Source organism: Larus michahellis, chromosome 1 (genome assembly GCF_964199755.1).
Source record: "Larus michahellis chromosome 1, bLarMic1.1, whole genome shotgun sequence".
In the NCBI taxonomy this organism is placed as follows: Eukaryota; Metazoa; Chordata; class Aves; order Charadriiformes; family Laridae; genus Larus; species Larus michahellis.
In genome coordinates this window covers 146,307,174-146,326,352 of record NC_133896.1, presented here as the reverse complement: position 1 = coordinate 146,326,352, position 19,179 = coordinate 146,307,174, and the positions used below count along the sequence as shown (strand labels likewise).

The following is a 19,179-nucleotide window of genomic DNA, read 5'->3' as shown; positions in this document are numbered from 1 at the left end:
ACAATGCATAGATCTACCTTCAGACAAAGAAACCAACCTCGAAGTTATAGGGTCTGTTAAGTGCATGTGGGATTTCATGACATGGAAATTATTGACACAGAATACGGTAATTTGTATAAGGAAATATACATTGCTGAGATTTAAAAAAGAATTGTTAGCAACTCACTGAATTCTTCGTACATGTCACCAAAACTATGCCAAAATATACCTATACAACTTTACAACCTTCAGCACTGGAACCCAAATAAAATCTACTGGCACAATACCACGAATATGCTATTAAAAAAGCCAGTTCATCCATCTAGCAATTTATGGTTTTTTAAGTACTGATATAGTTAATAAACACACATTACACACAGGAAAGGAGACATAAAATTTTTACAAATAATCACAGAATAGTAGGGGTTGGAAGGGACCTTCAGAGATCAGGCAGTCCAACCCCCCTGCCAAAGCAGGTTCACCTAGAGCAGGTTGCACAAGAACGCATCTAGGTGGGTTTTGAGTACCTCCAGAGAAGGAGGCTCCACAACCTCTCTGGGCAGCCTGTTCCAGTGCTCTGCCACCCTCAAAGTAAAGATGTTTTTCCTCATGTTGAGATGGAATTTCCCGTATTCCAGTTTGTGCTCATTGCCCCTTGTCCTGTCACTAGACACCACTGAAAAGAGTCCAGCCTCACCCTCTTGACACCTGCCCTTCAGATATATATATGTATTGATGAGATCACATCTCAAACACATCACGGATCACCCCTCAAACCATATTCAATTTTCAAGCTTGCGTTCACCCATATTATCTGTAGTTTTACATATGTTATTGAAATTTATACAGCAACAAGAGAGTCTTAGAAAGTACTTAAAACTATCGTTATGTTTACCTTACACTTGAGCTGTTATGCAGACAAAAACAGAAAAAGATTTCTGATACAATTAAGTCCTTTTCTGCAAATTTCATTTAGTTTCATCTTTGAATGGGGTGTACTGAGTACTAGAGATTTTATTATGATATGCATAAAGGACTTATTGTTGTAACTATAGCAAAATGAATACCTTCCCAAAAGACTCAAATAATTTCTTTGCATCTATAAGCTATGAACAGTATGCTGGGCCACTGAGACCCTGTATTCTATCTTCCGTAACTTAAGTTTTAGAAAACAAAATCAAGCTACAAGCCAGTAAGAATCTTTTCCTAAAACACTATTTTCATCTGGAACAAGCACTGCAAATGGATTTATTTTTGGCTAAGGGTTAATACACTGAGAATTCACAAGTGGAACAAAGTATTCCTCAAATGTAAGGCTTTGCTTATATTAATAAGGCAATATCAAGTGATATTCCTGAGAGACTACAGAGTAAGATACATTATATATCTAGAAATTACTTCATGTGTTCATTACCTTTCCAAATTCTCTCATACTATACCATACAAAAAACAGTGTAACACTGTCCAAGGTAAGGTGATGTTTTTTGGCACTAGAAGGGACATAATAATATCCTCCATACAAAGAGCTATTATGTGAGAAAGAGGAAGTAAGTCTAGAATATCCAAATAAAGTTTTATCTGATACGGAACTGGAACAAATATACTAACACAAATATTAAGTTTCAAAATCCCAGTCTCCAAATTTCACTCTCAAATATCAATTAAACATTTCAGAAGAAAATCTCTATAGTGCCCAGGATTTACATTACTGATAGAAGTAAAGACTGAAAACACTCTTTGTACTAATACTTAATGTTACTGAAGACATGCCAATGTTAATTTAACAGTTATGTTTATTGAAAACACTTAAATACTCGAACAGAAAAGGACTGTAGTCTTTAAATTTTTCACACTATTCAGGATTCTATGGAAAACTACGCCTTTTTCCTCAGAAAAATAAGTCTAACCGTAATTAAAATTCTGCTGTTTTCTAACTTCAGCCTACTACGCAACTGAAACACAGAATGGATAACTAGATTTTTCTGTTTTTACTACGCAGCTTCTTAATAGGAAAGAAAAGCCACTCTACAGAGTTTCCACAGTCAGAAGCCAACAGCCCCTGTTAGTTTTATACACGCACTTTCCTTTCCCTCCCACCTCCAAACTAGGATCTAGTCTCTCTTCAATATTATACCTCTGAACATCTTACCCAAGAAATCCATCCAAGCTAACAAATAAGACTTTAAATAGAAGGTGTACATAATTGACAATATTTCAATGGACAAAGGTGAACCCAGATGAGAACGTTTGAGAATTTATGAAAGAATACACCCAAACAACCTACAAAAATTCCTTTCATGAAACAGCCTTGATTTCAAAGTGACTCTTGAGAAACAAACTGTACAAGAAAATGGAAATCAAGAGGTGAATGGGTCACTACAGTCAATACTAAAGAAAGTTTCAGAGGCTATGGCATATATAACAATAGGATTAATTTTGCAACAGTAAGGATTGACTTTTTGACTGATACCAGATGGCATTTTTGTGCAGGACATTGTTCCTGTAGAATTTTCCTTTTTTTTAAAGCATAAAATCATCTAAGGCACATTATTTATTTTAACATCATTTGCATTAGACATAGTTTGCTAATTTCACACATCTGAAAACGCAGGTAGGAAGACGCAGTATGTCATAAACAGGCAAGGATATAGGCGAATTCCCTAAACAACAAATTTTTCCCCATGCAAAAGCAAGACTGACATACAAGGCTATGGAAATAAATCTCGTTTGCAACAACGATTAGCTGCTCCTGAGCAAAAATATTTAAAGAGTAAATATATATGTATAATAAAGAATTTATCAGATTTTAAATTATTCATGAGTCACAATATGAAACTGAGAATCCTTCATGAAGTCACATGAAGAGCAAAGAGAAAGATATGGTTCAAAGGTAAACACCAATGACATAGAGAAAGAAAATATCCTACAGTACGTATGATTCAATCACACATAGGCCAAGGCTTTCAAGATTCCCAAAAGGATGCTTGCTTTGGACAGGTGAGCACAATTTACCTTACCTTGATTTGTGCTTCCCAAGCTGCAATATTCGCTCCTAAATTTCCAAGCTAATATACACACTGGAGAAGAGCTAAACTCATTACTTCTTCAAATATTTATATAAAAATGCACGTAAGTGATTTCAGACAGCTATTTGATAGCTAGTTTTATAGAATGACCAACTTACCCAACACAAAACAGTGAGTGTGAGATGGCTTAAATCTAAGAAAATCAAAACCTGTATTGCAGAATATTAAGTCTCATTAATGGCACTGTATATCCTTCTTTAAATCTTATATATTTTTTCCAAATACATATTCTCAAGTGTCATTTCTGATAGCAATTGTGTTCAAATTTATGATTTCTAAATTGCTTACAAGTAGGCCCCTCTTAAATATTATCTGTCAATCCAAGGACTGGCGCTATTAAAATAAGAAAAAAAGGCACCTCATCCTCATGTTGTAGAATTTGAGCAATATCACAGACAAAAATACATACAAATCCAGAAGGAAAACATTAGACACACAGCTGAGCGTGTACCCTACACAAATCTTTCCATAAGGCCTGAAAACCTGCCATACAATCAGAAAGCACTTTGAATACCATCAAACAAACTTAGTTCAGTTTTCAAATGCATTGAGAAGAAAAGACCACACAACTCTTCACATGTATTGAGACTGGGCTGATAAAAATCTCATCCTTACTAATGGCCCAGTGTTCAAGATACCTCAAATTGCAGAATCTCAACCTAACAATTCACTGGATTCACCACTAAGTTCAAAGTAGTACAGTGGCAAATCACAATGTGTACACAAGAAAAGTAACTGAGATGTTAAAAAACTGTGTTTCATGACAACTGTTTCGACAATACACTGAGACAATACACATGGGCAGCTCTCCATCCTAACTGGACTGGCTAATCTAAAGAATGCCTTAAATGGAAATCAAAGCTTTAAAAAGAAAGCAAAACAGAACACCCCCAAAAACCTCTCCATTATCTGTGATAGTCAAAAGCATCAGTAGATCAAAACCTTGAGATCTAAAACCGATCAGTTCACAATTAGTGTTAGCTAGTTACACTCCTTCTCACAAACCTCTACGCTAGACACAAGAGTTTAACTTTTACGTAGAGTGTATTTAGAATACTGCTTGGAAACCTATTCTCAGCATTAAAGATTTATAAATTGCTCTGTTCTGCAGGCCATGAGGAGTTATTTCCTGGATCTTAACTCATAATGCTCTGTATGGTCATAAAGAGTATCAAGTATATTATATAGTAGTAATAATAGTGAAGACTACTAGATAGACCTTACTAATAGAAACAGAATTTCCAACCCTTCGTATCACAGTTACAGTTATGAGCTAGTCAGACATACAGAGCCCTTTTTATAACCTCAGTGTTCTCACTTCCCAGTCACTGATAGCAGTTAGTCATTAATACTCAAATCTGGAAAATAAAACCAAGTTCTCCTTTTTTCATGAGAATCTACATTTTTGTTTAGATTTTCAGTTATTTCACTCTTCTATCCTATGTATGTCTTCATCATACGTCAATTTTTTTTAGCAACATATACCCTTATATGTAGATATATGGGTATATAATCTACACACACACCCATTCACTCAACCACAGGTTAATATATTTCATTGTTTACTGCCATAGTTGCTTCTCACTTCTACTCTCTCCCATTCTCTCATTCCATAAAGTCTCAGAATTAGTTATCTGAACCTAATCTGATATACTTAAAAACAGGATCACGGTCTGCAGTAAAAAGAGCAATGAATAGCAAATCCAACCCCACCTTGATAGGATAGATTAAATTACAGCTAATTGAATTCATGAGCTGTAGTTCACATGCCAAGAGTACTTCACGTGCCCTTGTAGACTCTGTTTCTCCAAACTGGTAGCATCATTGCTTACAAAGAGGTTCATTCACTATTATATTTGAGATAGCACACCTTTCAACAAAAATGTATTTTAAATTATTCATTTTAAAGAATAAGCATTTCAATATAATTTATAGTTCAGGACTTGCTCTTAAAGAAATAGTGACAAGCACAAATGTGCCAAAATTAGAAGGCAGGGCCTGATATAAAGGTCAGAAATGAACACAAAACCCATCTATCTGGGCTGGGTCATCGGTTCATATACAACCCAAATCAGTTGTAACTGAAAGTTACTGGTATCTGATGGTTTATCATCAATTAACACTTTTAACAGAAGCTGAAGCATGTTAAGTTTTCAGCAGCAAAGATAAATGGCACACTTCTGCCCTGAAGAGAGATGAAATATGCCAAACAAGAAAAAATATTAGGCATACTAGATATTTACTGCTCTATGAAGTGAACTGCAGTTTGTTTCAGATTCTTGCATGTTTCCTAGGAACAAGTAACAGTCTCAGAAGGCAGGACAGAGACTGATGAAATTATTCCTTCATATATAAGAGGTGCTCCTACATCACTGATGGAAGGGGAAACTAGCATTGCACTATCCAAAATATAGCTCCTCAGGAGGTACCAGAAGAAAGCTGTGCCAATGACTAATACAAATATCTTACTTCTTGACATAAAAATTAAATGGTATCCTTAATAGGACTTGTCAGCATACAAGTTAAGTACTATCAATGCTTAAAGAGTCCCTAAGCACCTGTTTTCACTATACTGCCTTTTTTAGTCAAGTCAAGTTTACTGCATTCCTCAGTCTTTAAAATGAGGTCTGTGTATGACATGCAAAACTCTTTAGAGATGACTGTACTTTATGGTAAATTATTCAATAGTTTGCACCAAAAAAAGGATTTGTCTTGCTAATAAAACTAAACCAACTATGGTATGGAGGGACCTCCTAAGCAAAGTGATCAAACAGTATGGCTTTTTTCTTTCTCTCTGCTCTCCCCCTCCCCAAAGTGTCCTAGCATTTCTAGGTTGGGTTATTGGGTGTTTTTTTTTTCCCACCACTACAGTCCCTGTTTAATTTTATTTCAAGAATCATATTTCAGAGAACCAAAGGAGGCCAAGCAACAAAGTTGTATCTGTTCTCAAACAATGCAGCTCCTAACATCTCTATCAAAAATGAAAGCCAATTAGGCTAGAAATCACAACTACTCTGGGAGTATCTGGAGTCCTGAATCTCTCCCTAGCTGTTAGATTCAACTGCCAGCATGAGAATTTTTTCCTCCTACAGATATTTTAAATGCCAAAGCATGTGAAGATTAGAGAGAGGTTTATCAACGCATTTTATTACAGGAGATAAACTAGTAATATTTCATGCAACAGTGCCCAACTTTAGGGTATCCGTGAATCCATAGCTGGCTTATTTCCACATAAAGTTGCTGAGATTGCACACTCAGTATTAACTAGCAACAACCACAAGTTCAGATATACCTACCAAATCAAGTACTAGTAACATTTGTTTCTTCACATAGTCATTTAGAGTACCCAGTTGTGTTCCCAGCCAGACTTTCACTCTGTTCTACTTGTTTTGCTCTCAAAAGAAACAATATGTTAGAAAGACAGACCTACCTAAACAAAATGGAAGAGTGTCTCAAAGCAGCGTTAAGTTGCCTTATCCTACTCTCTTTTTCCAACATAATTTTTAAGGAGGAATTCCAACATTCTGAACCAAAGGTACGGCCTCACCGTACCTTTGCATTCATCTGCGTTACTGCCTGCCAGCTTTCTCAGACTACTCATCCACTTTGGTAGTCTCCATTTCACTAGGAACCCTCTTTATTAAAATACAAATAGCAGCCATGAAAAAAAGTTAATAAAATTCAAAAAATATCTGAAATTAACACAGAGGTGTGAGCCCTTGTCTCCAAATACACAATGTAAAAGCATTTCACTTGCAAGTAAACATATAAGATCAAGATTAAAAGAAAAACTTGTTTATATTGAAGGCTTTTATCACCAAGGTACACTCCTAGGAAACTCTTAAAAGCAATGTGAAACAAGCATACTCTAGGCTATGAAATCAATAACTATGCAACCAATTCCTGCTTTAATTTTAAGTTAGATGAGTTTACCTACGGACCTCTCAGAAAAAAATAAAGATTGCTGAGGGACTGGCTAATTAGCCACAAAGCCAGTTGTCTTCCGCATTTCCCATTTCACAATGTTGCTTCTCTATTTCATATTAGCGTGTATTGCAAGCTCTTCTCAACAGATAAAGAATTCACTAATAAGTAACATCACCTGCAGTATAGTACAATTCATACATATTTCATGTAAAAAAAAACCATTAAAAATCCTTGCTAAACAGCATTTTGAGATTCTACTTCTCAATCTGCCTTTCATGTCAGTCAAGTTGAATATTTATGGAATTATACCCTAGCCATGCCTTATCCTCAACCTCTGCTCACAAAATTAAATCTTTTTTTTTTTTTTTTTTTTTTTTGGGGGGGGGGGGAATGGGGGTGTGGGGCGAGGAAGACATAATTCCAAAATATCCTTTAGATTTCAGACGTCAAATACTGTTATTTCATAAAATGCACAACCCACTCAAGTTGTCCTATTACAGATTTACAGAGCATTGTTTTCCCAGAATTATCCCAAATCAAGCCAATGAGGCTGTACTCTGCCTAAACCACAACTGACAGTGCAGTAGAATTGAAAAAATTTTGGCCTACCTAACAACAAAGGCAGCAAAAAATCATCTCCACCAGCATCAAAATAAATCTTTTGGCTTACAATAAGTCAAGCAATAAAGAGTTGAGATAATTCTAGAAACTCTCTTCACTTAAGACATTTATAACAAAGGATATAGTTTATTTTACTAAACACTTAAAAGGAATAGCTTTCATAAGCTTTACAGCATGGAATGGATGTGCCCCAATTTGTTTATAATTTTCAGATGATAAAGGATGAAATGTATACAACTGAAATCCAAAAAATTAACTTAAAAAACGACCTTTTTTTCCCCAAGAAAGAAATATATTCCCATGTCTTAAAATACTTTGCATTAACTTCGGTGTTAGTTCTTTTTTTCAGACTGTTTCCAAATGTCTTCTCAGTTACTTTGTTACTTCTAATGATTCTGTTTTGTAGGACACACTGTCTTTCTCACAGCTTCTTCCCAGCTGTCTTTTCTAGCAGGAAAAAAAAAAAGTAACAAAACCAACTTTCATCAAGGAAAATTTTCCATTAACAGATCCAAGGAATCACTGCTACTCACTGTGAAATTACTAGAAGAGATGCAGAAAGCTTTTAAACGGAATAATTTGAATTAAGTTGCCATACTTGGAAACTTTTAGAAATATTTTTAAATCTATTATGTCCCGAATGACATTATTTCCAAAGATATTAATGAATGAGCAATTTCTACATATATGGTTGCTAATGTGAATTTATTTTAAGTGGATTGAACTATGTCAGTCACTAAAAAAGGAGTAAGAACAATGTTATCGGTTCAATAGAACTTCTATATCCACTACTTCTGAGTGTGGCAACTGGGTGCATTAAAGTCATCTTCATAGGCCTTTGAAAAACACAAAAGTCAGGGAGAGTTTAGTGGCCTCAGAACACAAATTCAGCATACCGACATGCAACCTGAAACGTCTTGATGAAAGAGGGGACAAGAATCCCAGTTTAGAAACCGACTGACCAGCATCTGTCCTTATTGTTTGTTCTCCAGGGACAGACAAGGAGTTACCCACTAATCTTCCTGAAAACAAACTAAAACTTTACAATGCATACTCTGAAGTTATTTTTGGCAGGCCATGCAAATTAAAACTGTACAGGCTATCATCTCCTGCACCCAAGGAGCTGTAAGAAGCCAATACCAAGCTGGGGGGAAAGAGGTCTGAGGCTAGAAGTCTGTCATCAGTTTTGGGGCAGGTGGCTAGAGGAGTCTGCTATTAAAGCACCCAGAAGTTTTACATAAACACAGTTGGCTCCCAGCCTCTTATTTTTCATATTCGCCATCCATATAGCTATTACAGTGCATCCTAATTAGTAGATCAGCAAAGTAAAAATCTTACACCCAGTTTAGCCTGTTTTTGAAGAGTTTATGGAGGGAGAGCTCTCTTAACATCTACATAAAAAATTTTGAAGCATTTAATTTACTGACTGGAGCACCACTGGAGAGGCATAAAAAGCAATACGAACTAGACATTTTGCTTTAATCCGGAGAGCTCCCTGCACCTTCAACAATAATGGCAGTGTCATTACCATAAAATTTCAGATTGCTCAGAGTCCCCATATTCCCCAATACAAAGAGAACACTACTTAAGCAAATGCCATGAATGCTGTGTAAAAAGCTAAATTTAAATGAAGAACCATACCAAAACTCAAATACTGCATAGTGGGCATCCTAAATGGTCATTTTATATGACTTTGGTAACAAACCATTACCTCCTATGTAAGGATCATGTAAAAAACCGACGAACAAACACAAACGTTGGCAGCTCCACATTCTTCTTCTATTAGACAATGTAAGAGATTACATAGTCCCTTTTTCCAGGCAAAGTAATGTATTGCATTGATAGCTTTAGTGCTTTTTAAAAGTATGCATAACACAATGCCAAGTGTAGACAAGAAAAACAAATGCATGTAAAAGTCACAGGTTACAACTGCTAGTAATAGTTTGTATTATATAGCTCTTCTGCCCTGAGTTGCCTTTCTCAAGTACTCTAATAAATACTAAATACAAATCATTACATCTGAATTCTTGCAAATCGAGTGGTAAAATCAAATTAAAAAATACCAGATATGTGACCTTTCATGAAAAATTAGCTCAGAATCAATGCTTTAAGGAAGTAAAAAATATCCTAGTTTAAAAAAAAACCAACAAAACTATATGCTGTAGATACTGTACGAATAATGAAACAAAGAACTGCTAAGTGTAATAGGCAGCAAATTAAGAAGTCCTGACAGAAAAAAAGCATGACTCTTCGTATTTTCATTCTTCCTACATCAAGCTTAGAATTGTAGAACTCATGTTTTATGAATTTATATAAATTTAAATATATATGCATATATATATAATTATAATCCAATAGAGAAAGCTGTAGGTGATATTCAAACTGAATATCCAGAAATGAAACAAGAGCAAAGAAGATTTTACATAAAAATTTGTCTGTTTTAGACACTATAACCTGTTGGCATAAAGGCTATGAAATACACTGCAAACCAAATAAAACCATATAACCAGTCTACTTTTACTTTGGTATTAAATAAACGCCCCTCAACAAATAAAGAGTCACAAGACTAGAAATTCAGATACTTCACAAAGTATTCAAATCGCCTGAGGGGTGCAGTTCAGATTTACTTAACTATAATGTAGGCCAAATTGAGCTGGACTTCCCTGCTCCCTCAATAGACTAAGAAAGTTGAAGGTCAAAGCAAGGCTTTGGGAATGGTTCCACGGACCAGATCAATCCAACAGACAAGTCTAACATTCCATCGTCATCAGCATTATACAAAAATATGTTATACGATGCAGTTTAGTCACATGGAAACAATGCTTCCTTCATTAATTTTAATGTGTTTCAGTTATAAATAAATAAATAAAAGTAACACACACACTAGCAATTTGTCTGAGGTGAAGCGTATTGAAGCAGACCAATTGATTCCCTCGAGAAAAATAACAACACATTTACACAAAAGTTACTGTCAATCAATTAATAGACCAGCTATCAACTGCTCCAAGCTGGGATAGGAGGAAGAAAGAGAGCAGCCGGGTGGAAAGTTTTCATGAACAAATGCCACAGATCACCAGAATTTAAGACTGGATAGGGCAGCTGTCAGAATTTACCAAAAGAAAACTTGAGCATCCACACATGTGAAAAGCAACTCTGCAATGCAAACATGTCAAACTACCTTAAAATATGTACAGATATTAATACAAATCCTTCATCACGAGCTTTAAACTCAGGTAATCTTATTTTACTAAGCCAAAAGCATAAGCACTTTGGCAATAAAACTAGCAGTTGTAGTGAAATTAAATGAAAACAGTTTAAATCTAGTTTAGATATGTCTAAAAAGGAGAACTGTAACTGTATTTTCTACAATGTAGACATGCCCAGAAGAGCACATTCTGAAAACTTATAGTATGCCAGGACTTACAGTTTCAACACTATTTTCCCCTGTTCCAGTTATCTTTGGCCTTTCAATGAAAGAGCTTGGGTATTTACATCAAATAGTTAAGTTGCTTAAATTGAATTGTAAAAACACAAAATTTAGAATTCAGTAAGACTGTGACCCTTAAACCGTGTAAAAACAAAAGCTTAAGTTAATCCTCATAATGAGACTACTATTTTAATATTTTCAGAAAGCTCTCCAGAGCAGAACAAGATGTTTTCTTCAAGTTCAAAGAAGCTTTCCAAAATTATAAGTCTGTATTATTCTCAGAAATTTTTTTTTTTTTTTAAGATTATCAATGGATTCAGGGCAAAACTGCTCACAGAAACACTGTATCTATTTTACACCCTGTCCCTCTAAACCTTTAGAAGAAAACAAACATCACTCACTGCTTCAGAGGTAACATCTTTTCAAACACTATCCCCTGGAACCCTTCAAGAAAGAAGTCTTTTATTTGGCAACTTACTGTCTTACCATCACAATTGAAATTATTTCAATACCCTTGAAATATATTATTTACCCAAAATAAAATGGTAAATATAATACAAAGGGCAAAAATTTGAACATTTCTTTTACCAAAATTAACAAAGCAAGACTACCATTATCCACAGAAATACAGTAATGAGACTTTCCAAATATAATGTGTTCTGTTTCCTACTTTCACAATTTACTCACCTGTTTCCTAGGTGAATTTCCTTAGCACTCTAAATTTACAGTCTCTATAGTAAAGAAGAGGCTATACTAAGGGAAAATCTCTGACCCACTTTCAGTATTATAAAAGAATAATGGTAATAAAGCAATACGTATTTCAAATAAAAACGAAACACTGCTTAATGTGAAGTGCAAACAGTGGTTAAAAAAAAATACATTGTAATGTATACCTTTCAAATGAATGAACAAATGTCTTTTTTCTTTTTTTTTTTAAAAAAAGAGAAAAGACAGTCTTCCTGTGGGAAAACAGAAATACAATCTAATTTTGAGAATTGCTCTTCCCCATCACCTGAATATCCCAGGTGCACACTAGCACACAGTACTCAGCAAAATTTTACTTACCAACATCTTTGAAGCTGCTGAAAACCCTCTAAAACTGCGTAGAAATTGAAGGATGTTTTCCCAAGTAAAGACATGGTGTTAAACTACTCCCGAGAAGTACAAGCTAATGCTGAAGATGTTTTACACTTATAAGTATCAACAGTAAGGGAATTGTATTGTTTAACCTAAACTAATTTGGTTAAGAACAGCTTAGGCCCAGACAAGTCCTTGCAAAGTAAACACAAAGCTCCCATCTGTTACTTCACAAAAATTCACTCTTCTGTGCTGTATACACATCTATGCTTCTCATAACAAATAAAAATGATACATAAACTCCACCACACTTCTCTTTTTTCCAATATTTGTATATGGCATATCGCCCTTAAAGTGGGCCAAACCAGGATTAAATGCACTTTAGCTTGGGATTTGTTTCCCTAAATTTACAAGACATAAACACCAAAATATCAAGACCTCCATCTCCAAAAGGCTGCTCTCCCTGTCCACTACAAACAGTCCAGGCATGCAAACTGGGGAACCTAAACATAGAAAAGGTGAGTCAAGCCCTAAGAGCCTACATGCTGTCAACCGCCAATACTTTTAAGTTCTTATTCACTCCCTTTGAAGAAGGGGAAAGAAAAAAAAAATAATTCAGATCTCTATTTCTCTTAAAGTTTTCCATCTTTTTCAGTTCCGGCTGAGACAACACTTGATGGAAGAATTTTTCAACAGTGTCTTCGGCTGGAACATTAGCTTTATTTAAGCATAAACTTGGCAGGGGGAAGATGTGGTGTTAGGTGCTTTTGATTTTGTGGGAGAGAGTTTTGCATGCTTCTTATTTATGAAAAATTAGCACTGGTTGGGTTCCAGATTATTTGATTATTTGCATTGCAACAGGCACTTTTAGGCATCTCTGGGCTATTTATAGGACTTAAATTATTTATCTTCAAGGAGTATATTTGAGTGTCAAAGCCCATTCTATACTATACTCTCAAGTACACATCATCAGAGAAAGAATACTGAATTTCTTTCCACAATCAGTTAAATACCTAAATCAGATTAAGGCAAAAGAAACAGGTGACAGGCAAACACTAGCCATTTACCTCAACACTGATTTTAAACACTGAAGATTGAAAGTTCACATTTCTGCTTTTCTCTTTTCACATGTTCAGATTTCTTCCATATACTCTCACTTTTCTGGCCCTTCTGAAAGGCAAATGAGAATATGTGTTTCAATCTATTTTTTCCAACCTCATGAGAACAAAAGCCTCATGGGAAAGGACCTGTTGCTGCCTACTCCCACAATAAACATTACGCTGCTGAAATTCACCTCAGCAGTGGGTAACAGGAAAAGCAAGTGAAGAAAGCTGAGTCACACCTGGTCATTTTCTCTCTATAACATCAGCTATAACAATACTAAGGATTTATTTTGGGACAAGTATGATCTTGTGGGAGGGAAAAATGAAGCAAGAAAGACATTCCACAGACAGAGAGTGAAAACAAAGTCCAAGTCATTTAGCCTTATGACTAAAGTCTCAAAGACGTACAAATGTAATGGTGAATTCAGGTCACCATTACAGTCACAACATTCAGACCATGTTTTCTTTCAAAACTCGTGGTATTTAAGGACATTGCCAAGTAAAATCATGGATTATTATTTATCATTTCAGTATCAAGAAAAGGTGACAAAACAGGAAAAAAATGCTCACGCATCCCTCAGAATATAACATTTTAAATAGACGAGGACCTCAGTAGTGAAACCAAAAATAACACTTGGTAAGAAACAGAACTAATTTGAGCCCCTTAAAAAGGCCACCAGTGTTCTTTACTAGTAAAGAAGAACCTAGCTATTCTGGTACAGAATTTTTTACTTAGACTATATGTAGGGAAAATAGTACTGTAATGTCCTATACAGGAGCAGATTCCTTCTTACAGCATTAGACTACAGTTCTGTACCTACTGTCCTTCATATATAGTGCCATTTGAAATACATTTGGCTAGCATATTTTGTGTATGTACACAGTGAAATTAACTATTTAAAAATGTGTTGTGCCTCACTTTTCCCATGTACTTTTTAAAATTTTCCCATGCTCATAAAAATTAAAATACTGGTTTGCCCAATTTCTTATTCTGCATTTGTTTAGTGTAAAGCTCTTCATGGGAACAGTTGTTTAAAAGAATCTTTTCACATGAAAATACTGCTATTAAAATATTTCAATCAATTGAAAAGATTTACAAAACGCAATTTACATTTATAAAGCATGCTACGGAATTCCCTGCACTTTGAGAAATGGGCAAGGAACAAATCTCACAAGCAAGACGGCAAGAATAAGTTTGTCATCTTTCTCCTCCTAGTGTTCTCTTCCTTCCCCCTTCCCTATTACCATATATTTCATTTAGGAACATAACATTTGTTCTCCTAACTTCACCTACTGAAAAGTGAAGAAACATCTTCTGGTTTTCTTGTACTTATTATTTTAGTTTACCTGAATTACTTCTTCCTTATGGCATAATTAAAAATTTAGTATCTCCATTTCAGGATATATGTCAGGTGTCCGACTGCAGCCACTCTGGCTACTGGAATAGGAAGGTCGCTCTTGTTAAATGCTTATCAAAACCAAGGATGGCTCAGAAACTATGCCACCAGTATTCATAGTTTCTCTTCCACTGACCAGACATACAAAAAGTCTGAAATGGGTTCAGATAATCATGAGTGAGCCATAAAGTTTCAGCAGCTAAATTGCAATGAACATAGTGGTCATAGCATATGAATTTTTGCTTCTGTGCAGCACAGAACCATCTCAGCCTTGGCACAGCTGAGTATGTAAATTCAACTGAGACTGACAGAATATATCAGCCTGGTCTGAGCAGCTGTTTCTGAGCATGCTGAGCAAACACTCATATTTCGACCTCCTTTGACAGGAAAATTAATTCAAAGACATAAGTGGACAACCGGGCTCCATCAATAGCTCCAGAGCAGGAGTGCTCAACTCTCATATAAAAGGACTAGTTAAAAACAAAACAAAACACCATACACCTCAAAGGTTCAATGCCACATCTTCAACCTCTCAGGAAGTACCCTTAAAGAAATATTCTTCCTGTTCAATCTCTCGTAGTGCCAGAAATCAGTATGCACCCCACTCCCATACCCTCCCCAAACCCATAACTTCACTTTATTGACTAAATATTAGGGCACTTCCCCCAAAAGTATGCCTGTACTCTAGTTTCTGCTCACAATGCTTTTTACCAAAGGGCCCACAAACACAAAACAAAGGTTGAGTCCTGGGATCTTTGGGGGAGATGAATGTCCTCCCAATCATTACGCTAAACTGTTCTCCCCTTTTCTTCTTTCTTCCCTCACAGTGAGTTCTTTGCTAACCCAGGCACAGCGTTCGACAGAAATCACAGAGAGCACGTGCAATCCAGCCTGCATTATGGTGGTGGGGTTAACAGAGAGATTTTAATCCTCTTAGACTATGAAAGCTATTTAAAACAGTAGCTATTATATTCAAAGCAGGTAGTGCTTACAATTTTATTTTTTTTTTATTTTCATGTTAACTGTCTTCCATCCAACAAGAGAAGACGCCTAAAGTCAGGGATGACCACAATCTCACAGACACCAATGTCATTTTGTTATCTGAAGTATTACTTATACACAGCTGTAAGAGCATGAAGCTCACCTCCCTCCCTTACTCAACTTAATAGTTTCTAAGGCCATACTGTTTCTAAGCCTGGGTATATCTATAAACAACAATGATTCTAGTAGAGAAGATATCAGAACTTCCTGTCCTGTAATTTCTGGGTATCCACCTCCCCTCCACAAATATCTCCAAATATCTCAGACAGAGCACACAGCTTCTGAGAACATCAGCAGAAAGAAAATGGCTATTCTTATCACAGCAATCAAACTGCAGATGACTCTACATTGCTGTAGTGAAACTGATGACAATACATTAATCTCATCTATTTGTGCAGGGAGATCAAAACAGAGGATAGGGCAATATTGACTTAAACCACTGCTAAAAAAAAAAAAAAATTGTAGATATATTCTTTCAGTACATGTGATATAAACCTGAATGGTACTTAACTAAATTAAAAAAAGGGTATTCTGCACCGATTTAACTTGCAGCCCATTTAACTCAGGAACATAATGTAGCATGTTAGCATGTGTGTAGAGAGCAGCCCAACCTCAGGCAGGGTTACTGGCTCAGACCTCAGATGCACTACAGAGACATTAGCAGGGCACTGCGTCTTTTATAAACTCTGACACTCAAAGGCAGGTATAAATACGTTCAGTTTCAGTATCACTTTAAGGCTGCTGTTTTGCTTCCTGGTCCAGAGCTAGATCCCTTCCCTCTTCACAGCCTTCTACTGCGGCACATAGGCAAGTCATAAATTCATTTAAAAAACAACTTACAATAAGCCAGCTCAGCTTATTCGATCAGGTAAGGCCTTATGTATTTATCTGTGTACAATTTCATACCCTTCAAGTTTTGCATTTTGTCTTCTTTCTCCCTACGAAACCACCAATGCCATGGTTCACAAGAAATGCAAAGAACGGTCATCTTTTCAGACAGGGCTATTTGAGAAAAGAAGGAAAAAAAAAAAAAAAAAGAAGCTGGAGAAGACACAGAAAGAAGGGAGACTGTTCTTTAAGTATTCTGTCAGTGCCCTGATAGGCAGCTATCTGTTCCTTTTACATTTTACTTCCTTCTCTGTGTCTTCATAGCAAGCAGGCTCACTTGTTTTTAAGTTTCCCTTTATACCTTGTGGAATCACAACTTTCCTCTTCCTTAACCTCTAATGAGCACCTTAAAGAACACTCTAAAAATAGATGCTGTTTAAAATTGACAACAGGATTATTTCCACATTTCTTCATACGCCTGAGGAACATCTCCAAGACTATTACGCCTTCTTTAAAAATTACTATTTTTCTGTAGCCTATGCTTCACTTGAAGTCGTAATCCTCTGTGATGACAACTGTGTTCACAGCAACTAGTCATGATGCAACAAACAAGATCGACTGCTTCTGGTAGGAAAAAAAAAAAAAAGCATCACAAACCTTTCAAGCAGTCTCTTAATAATCTCAATCAGTTTCTCAATAAAATGCCCATTCACATATCAAATTGGAAAAAAATATCTCAAAAAACAATGCACTTCAGGAGAAGATAACATGGTCTTCACTGATCACAACATTCTTGGGCTTTTCCAACTCCATTTTTAAAGACCTATTAAACCCATCAACCTCACTAAGAAAGGGTTTAAATCGCACCTTTTGGGCTGAAGAGAGCTTAGAGGAAATTAAGATTTACAGTTCTTACTGGAATAAATCTATCCAAAATCATTTCACAGTCCCATGAAGAAAGAGAGAATAAAACTTCCTTATAGGCGAATACACAAGCCTGCCAACCAGGCGCAAAAACATATGCAACTACACGTATATACATTCAAACACAGTGCACTGACAGATACAGTGGATACGAACACAGTGAACATCATCACTGATGTCCGAAATGCCCATTTATTAAATACATGCATTTACTCTGCAACGCCGCCGATTACAGGCAGTTTTTAGTTCAGTGTGGTAGATGTGAGATGCAACCTCGCCTTCTACCAAAATTCAGCACAGGCAAAGCATCTTTGCACCAACATTCAGGGCACCAACGTGTTGGAGTTTTGAAATTCACTTAGCCGTATCTAGTCAAGCTGTTTGATCTCTCCACTAGCACGACAACTACATTTAAATGATGAATTTTTTATTTTTTTTTTTTTTTTTAAATCACGGTGCATGCAAATGAAGTTAAACCACATAAATCAGGTTCGACACCAAAAGGTCTTCAGCAGTGACTGTCCCCGTCTCACAGACAGGCCAAACCCGGTTACCGGCTCGTTCAGCTGCAGACAAAACCCACGATCTCGCCAGCCACAGGCGATGACACGAGTGTGTGGAGAGGGGTGCCGCGGGGGGGCCGGTGCCGGGGTGGGGATCACCCCCACGGCACCTGCCGGCCGTTCAATGGCCGACGGTCTAACCCCGCCGCCTCAGAACGGGCCCACAACGCTCAGCGGCCGCGGCTCCGGGGGAAATGAAGGAGCGGAGGAGGCTGGGGGTCCCAAAAAATGGAGGGCGCCCGGGAAGGGGGCAGCCGGCCGCTGGGGTATCTCCGGGGGCCGCGCCCGGCGGGAGGAGCTGCCCGCCCTCCTCCCGCCGGGCACGGCCGCAGGCAGGCACCTGGGCAGCTCCTTTGTTCCTCCCCGCTCCCGCCGCCTCACCCCTTCCCGCACTCACCCACGGTGGCCAGGGTCTCCAGGTCCTCCAGCTTGTAGGAGGCGGGCTCGGGCGCGGCGGGCGAGCCGGGGCCGACGGGGCTGGGGGCCGGGGAGGCGAGCTGAGGCGCGGCCAGCCCCGCTGCCGCCGCCGCCACCGCCTCGCCGCCGCTTTTCGCCCCCATTTTGGCCTTGGCGGCGCTGAAGGCGTCCATGGGGCCGCCCGCTCAGCGCATGGAGAAGGGCGAGGCGGGCCGCCGAGGGGGAAGGAGGAGGAGAAGGAGGGAGAGAGGGACCGGCGGGGACGCAAAGTTTCAGTCTTCAGCAGGCAGGGTGGCTGCTCCCCGGCGCCCGTTCCCGCTGCCGCCTCTGAGGGGGCGCGGAGCCCTTCAGCATCGCGGCCGGCCGCCGCGCCGCCCGCCACTCGCAGCAGGGACCGCCGCGCAGACAGACAATGGCGAGGGTGAGCCCGGGCGGGCCGAGCCGAGCCCCGCCGTGCCGAGCCGCGCCGCGCCACAGGCGGGGCGGAGGGGCGGGGTTTGCCTCCCTGCCGCTGCGGCACGGTCCCGCAGAGGGCTGGCGGGGCGGGGACGGGGGGCGAGCCAGTCTCCGCCGCCGCGGCGGGAGCGCGGAACTCGTTCCCGTACCCCCCCACCGCCGCGGGCAAGAGCCCCGCGGGTGTCTGGTAGCGCCGGTGCCCTTTGCTCGTCCTTCCCCGCGTCCCGCCTGAGAGGCAGCGCGGCCCTGCTGCTGCTGCTGGGGGGAGGGAGGGGAACGGTGGAGGGGGAGCACTCGCCTCCGCGCCTGCCCCCGCCCTCCCTCAGGGCTGCG

The 19,179-nt window shown here is 38.5% G+C and overlaps 1 protein-coding gene across 2 annotated transcripts in view; it reads right to left on the bottom strand.

Moving 5' to 3' along the window:
* The window catches only part of PRKX (protein kinase cAMP-dependent X-linked catalytic subunit), a 57,699-nt gene extending 38,836 nt beyond the window's left edge, over window positions 1-18,863 (bottom strand). For both annotated transcript variants that reach the window (XM_074607047.1, XM_074607057.1), the window contains exon 1: window positions 18,371-18,863. In XM_074607047.1, coding sequence (XP_074463148.1) covers window positions 18,371-18,563 — 193 coding nt within the window. In that variant the 5' untranslated portion in view covers window positions 18,564-18,863. The remainder of the gene's footprint in view (window positions 1-18,370) is intronic.
* Between the last annotated feature and the right edge of the window lie 316 nt (window positions 18,864-19,179).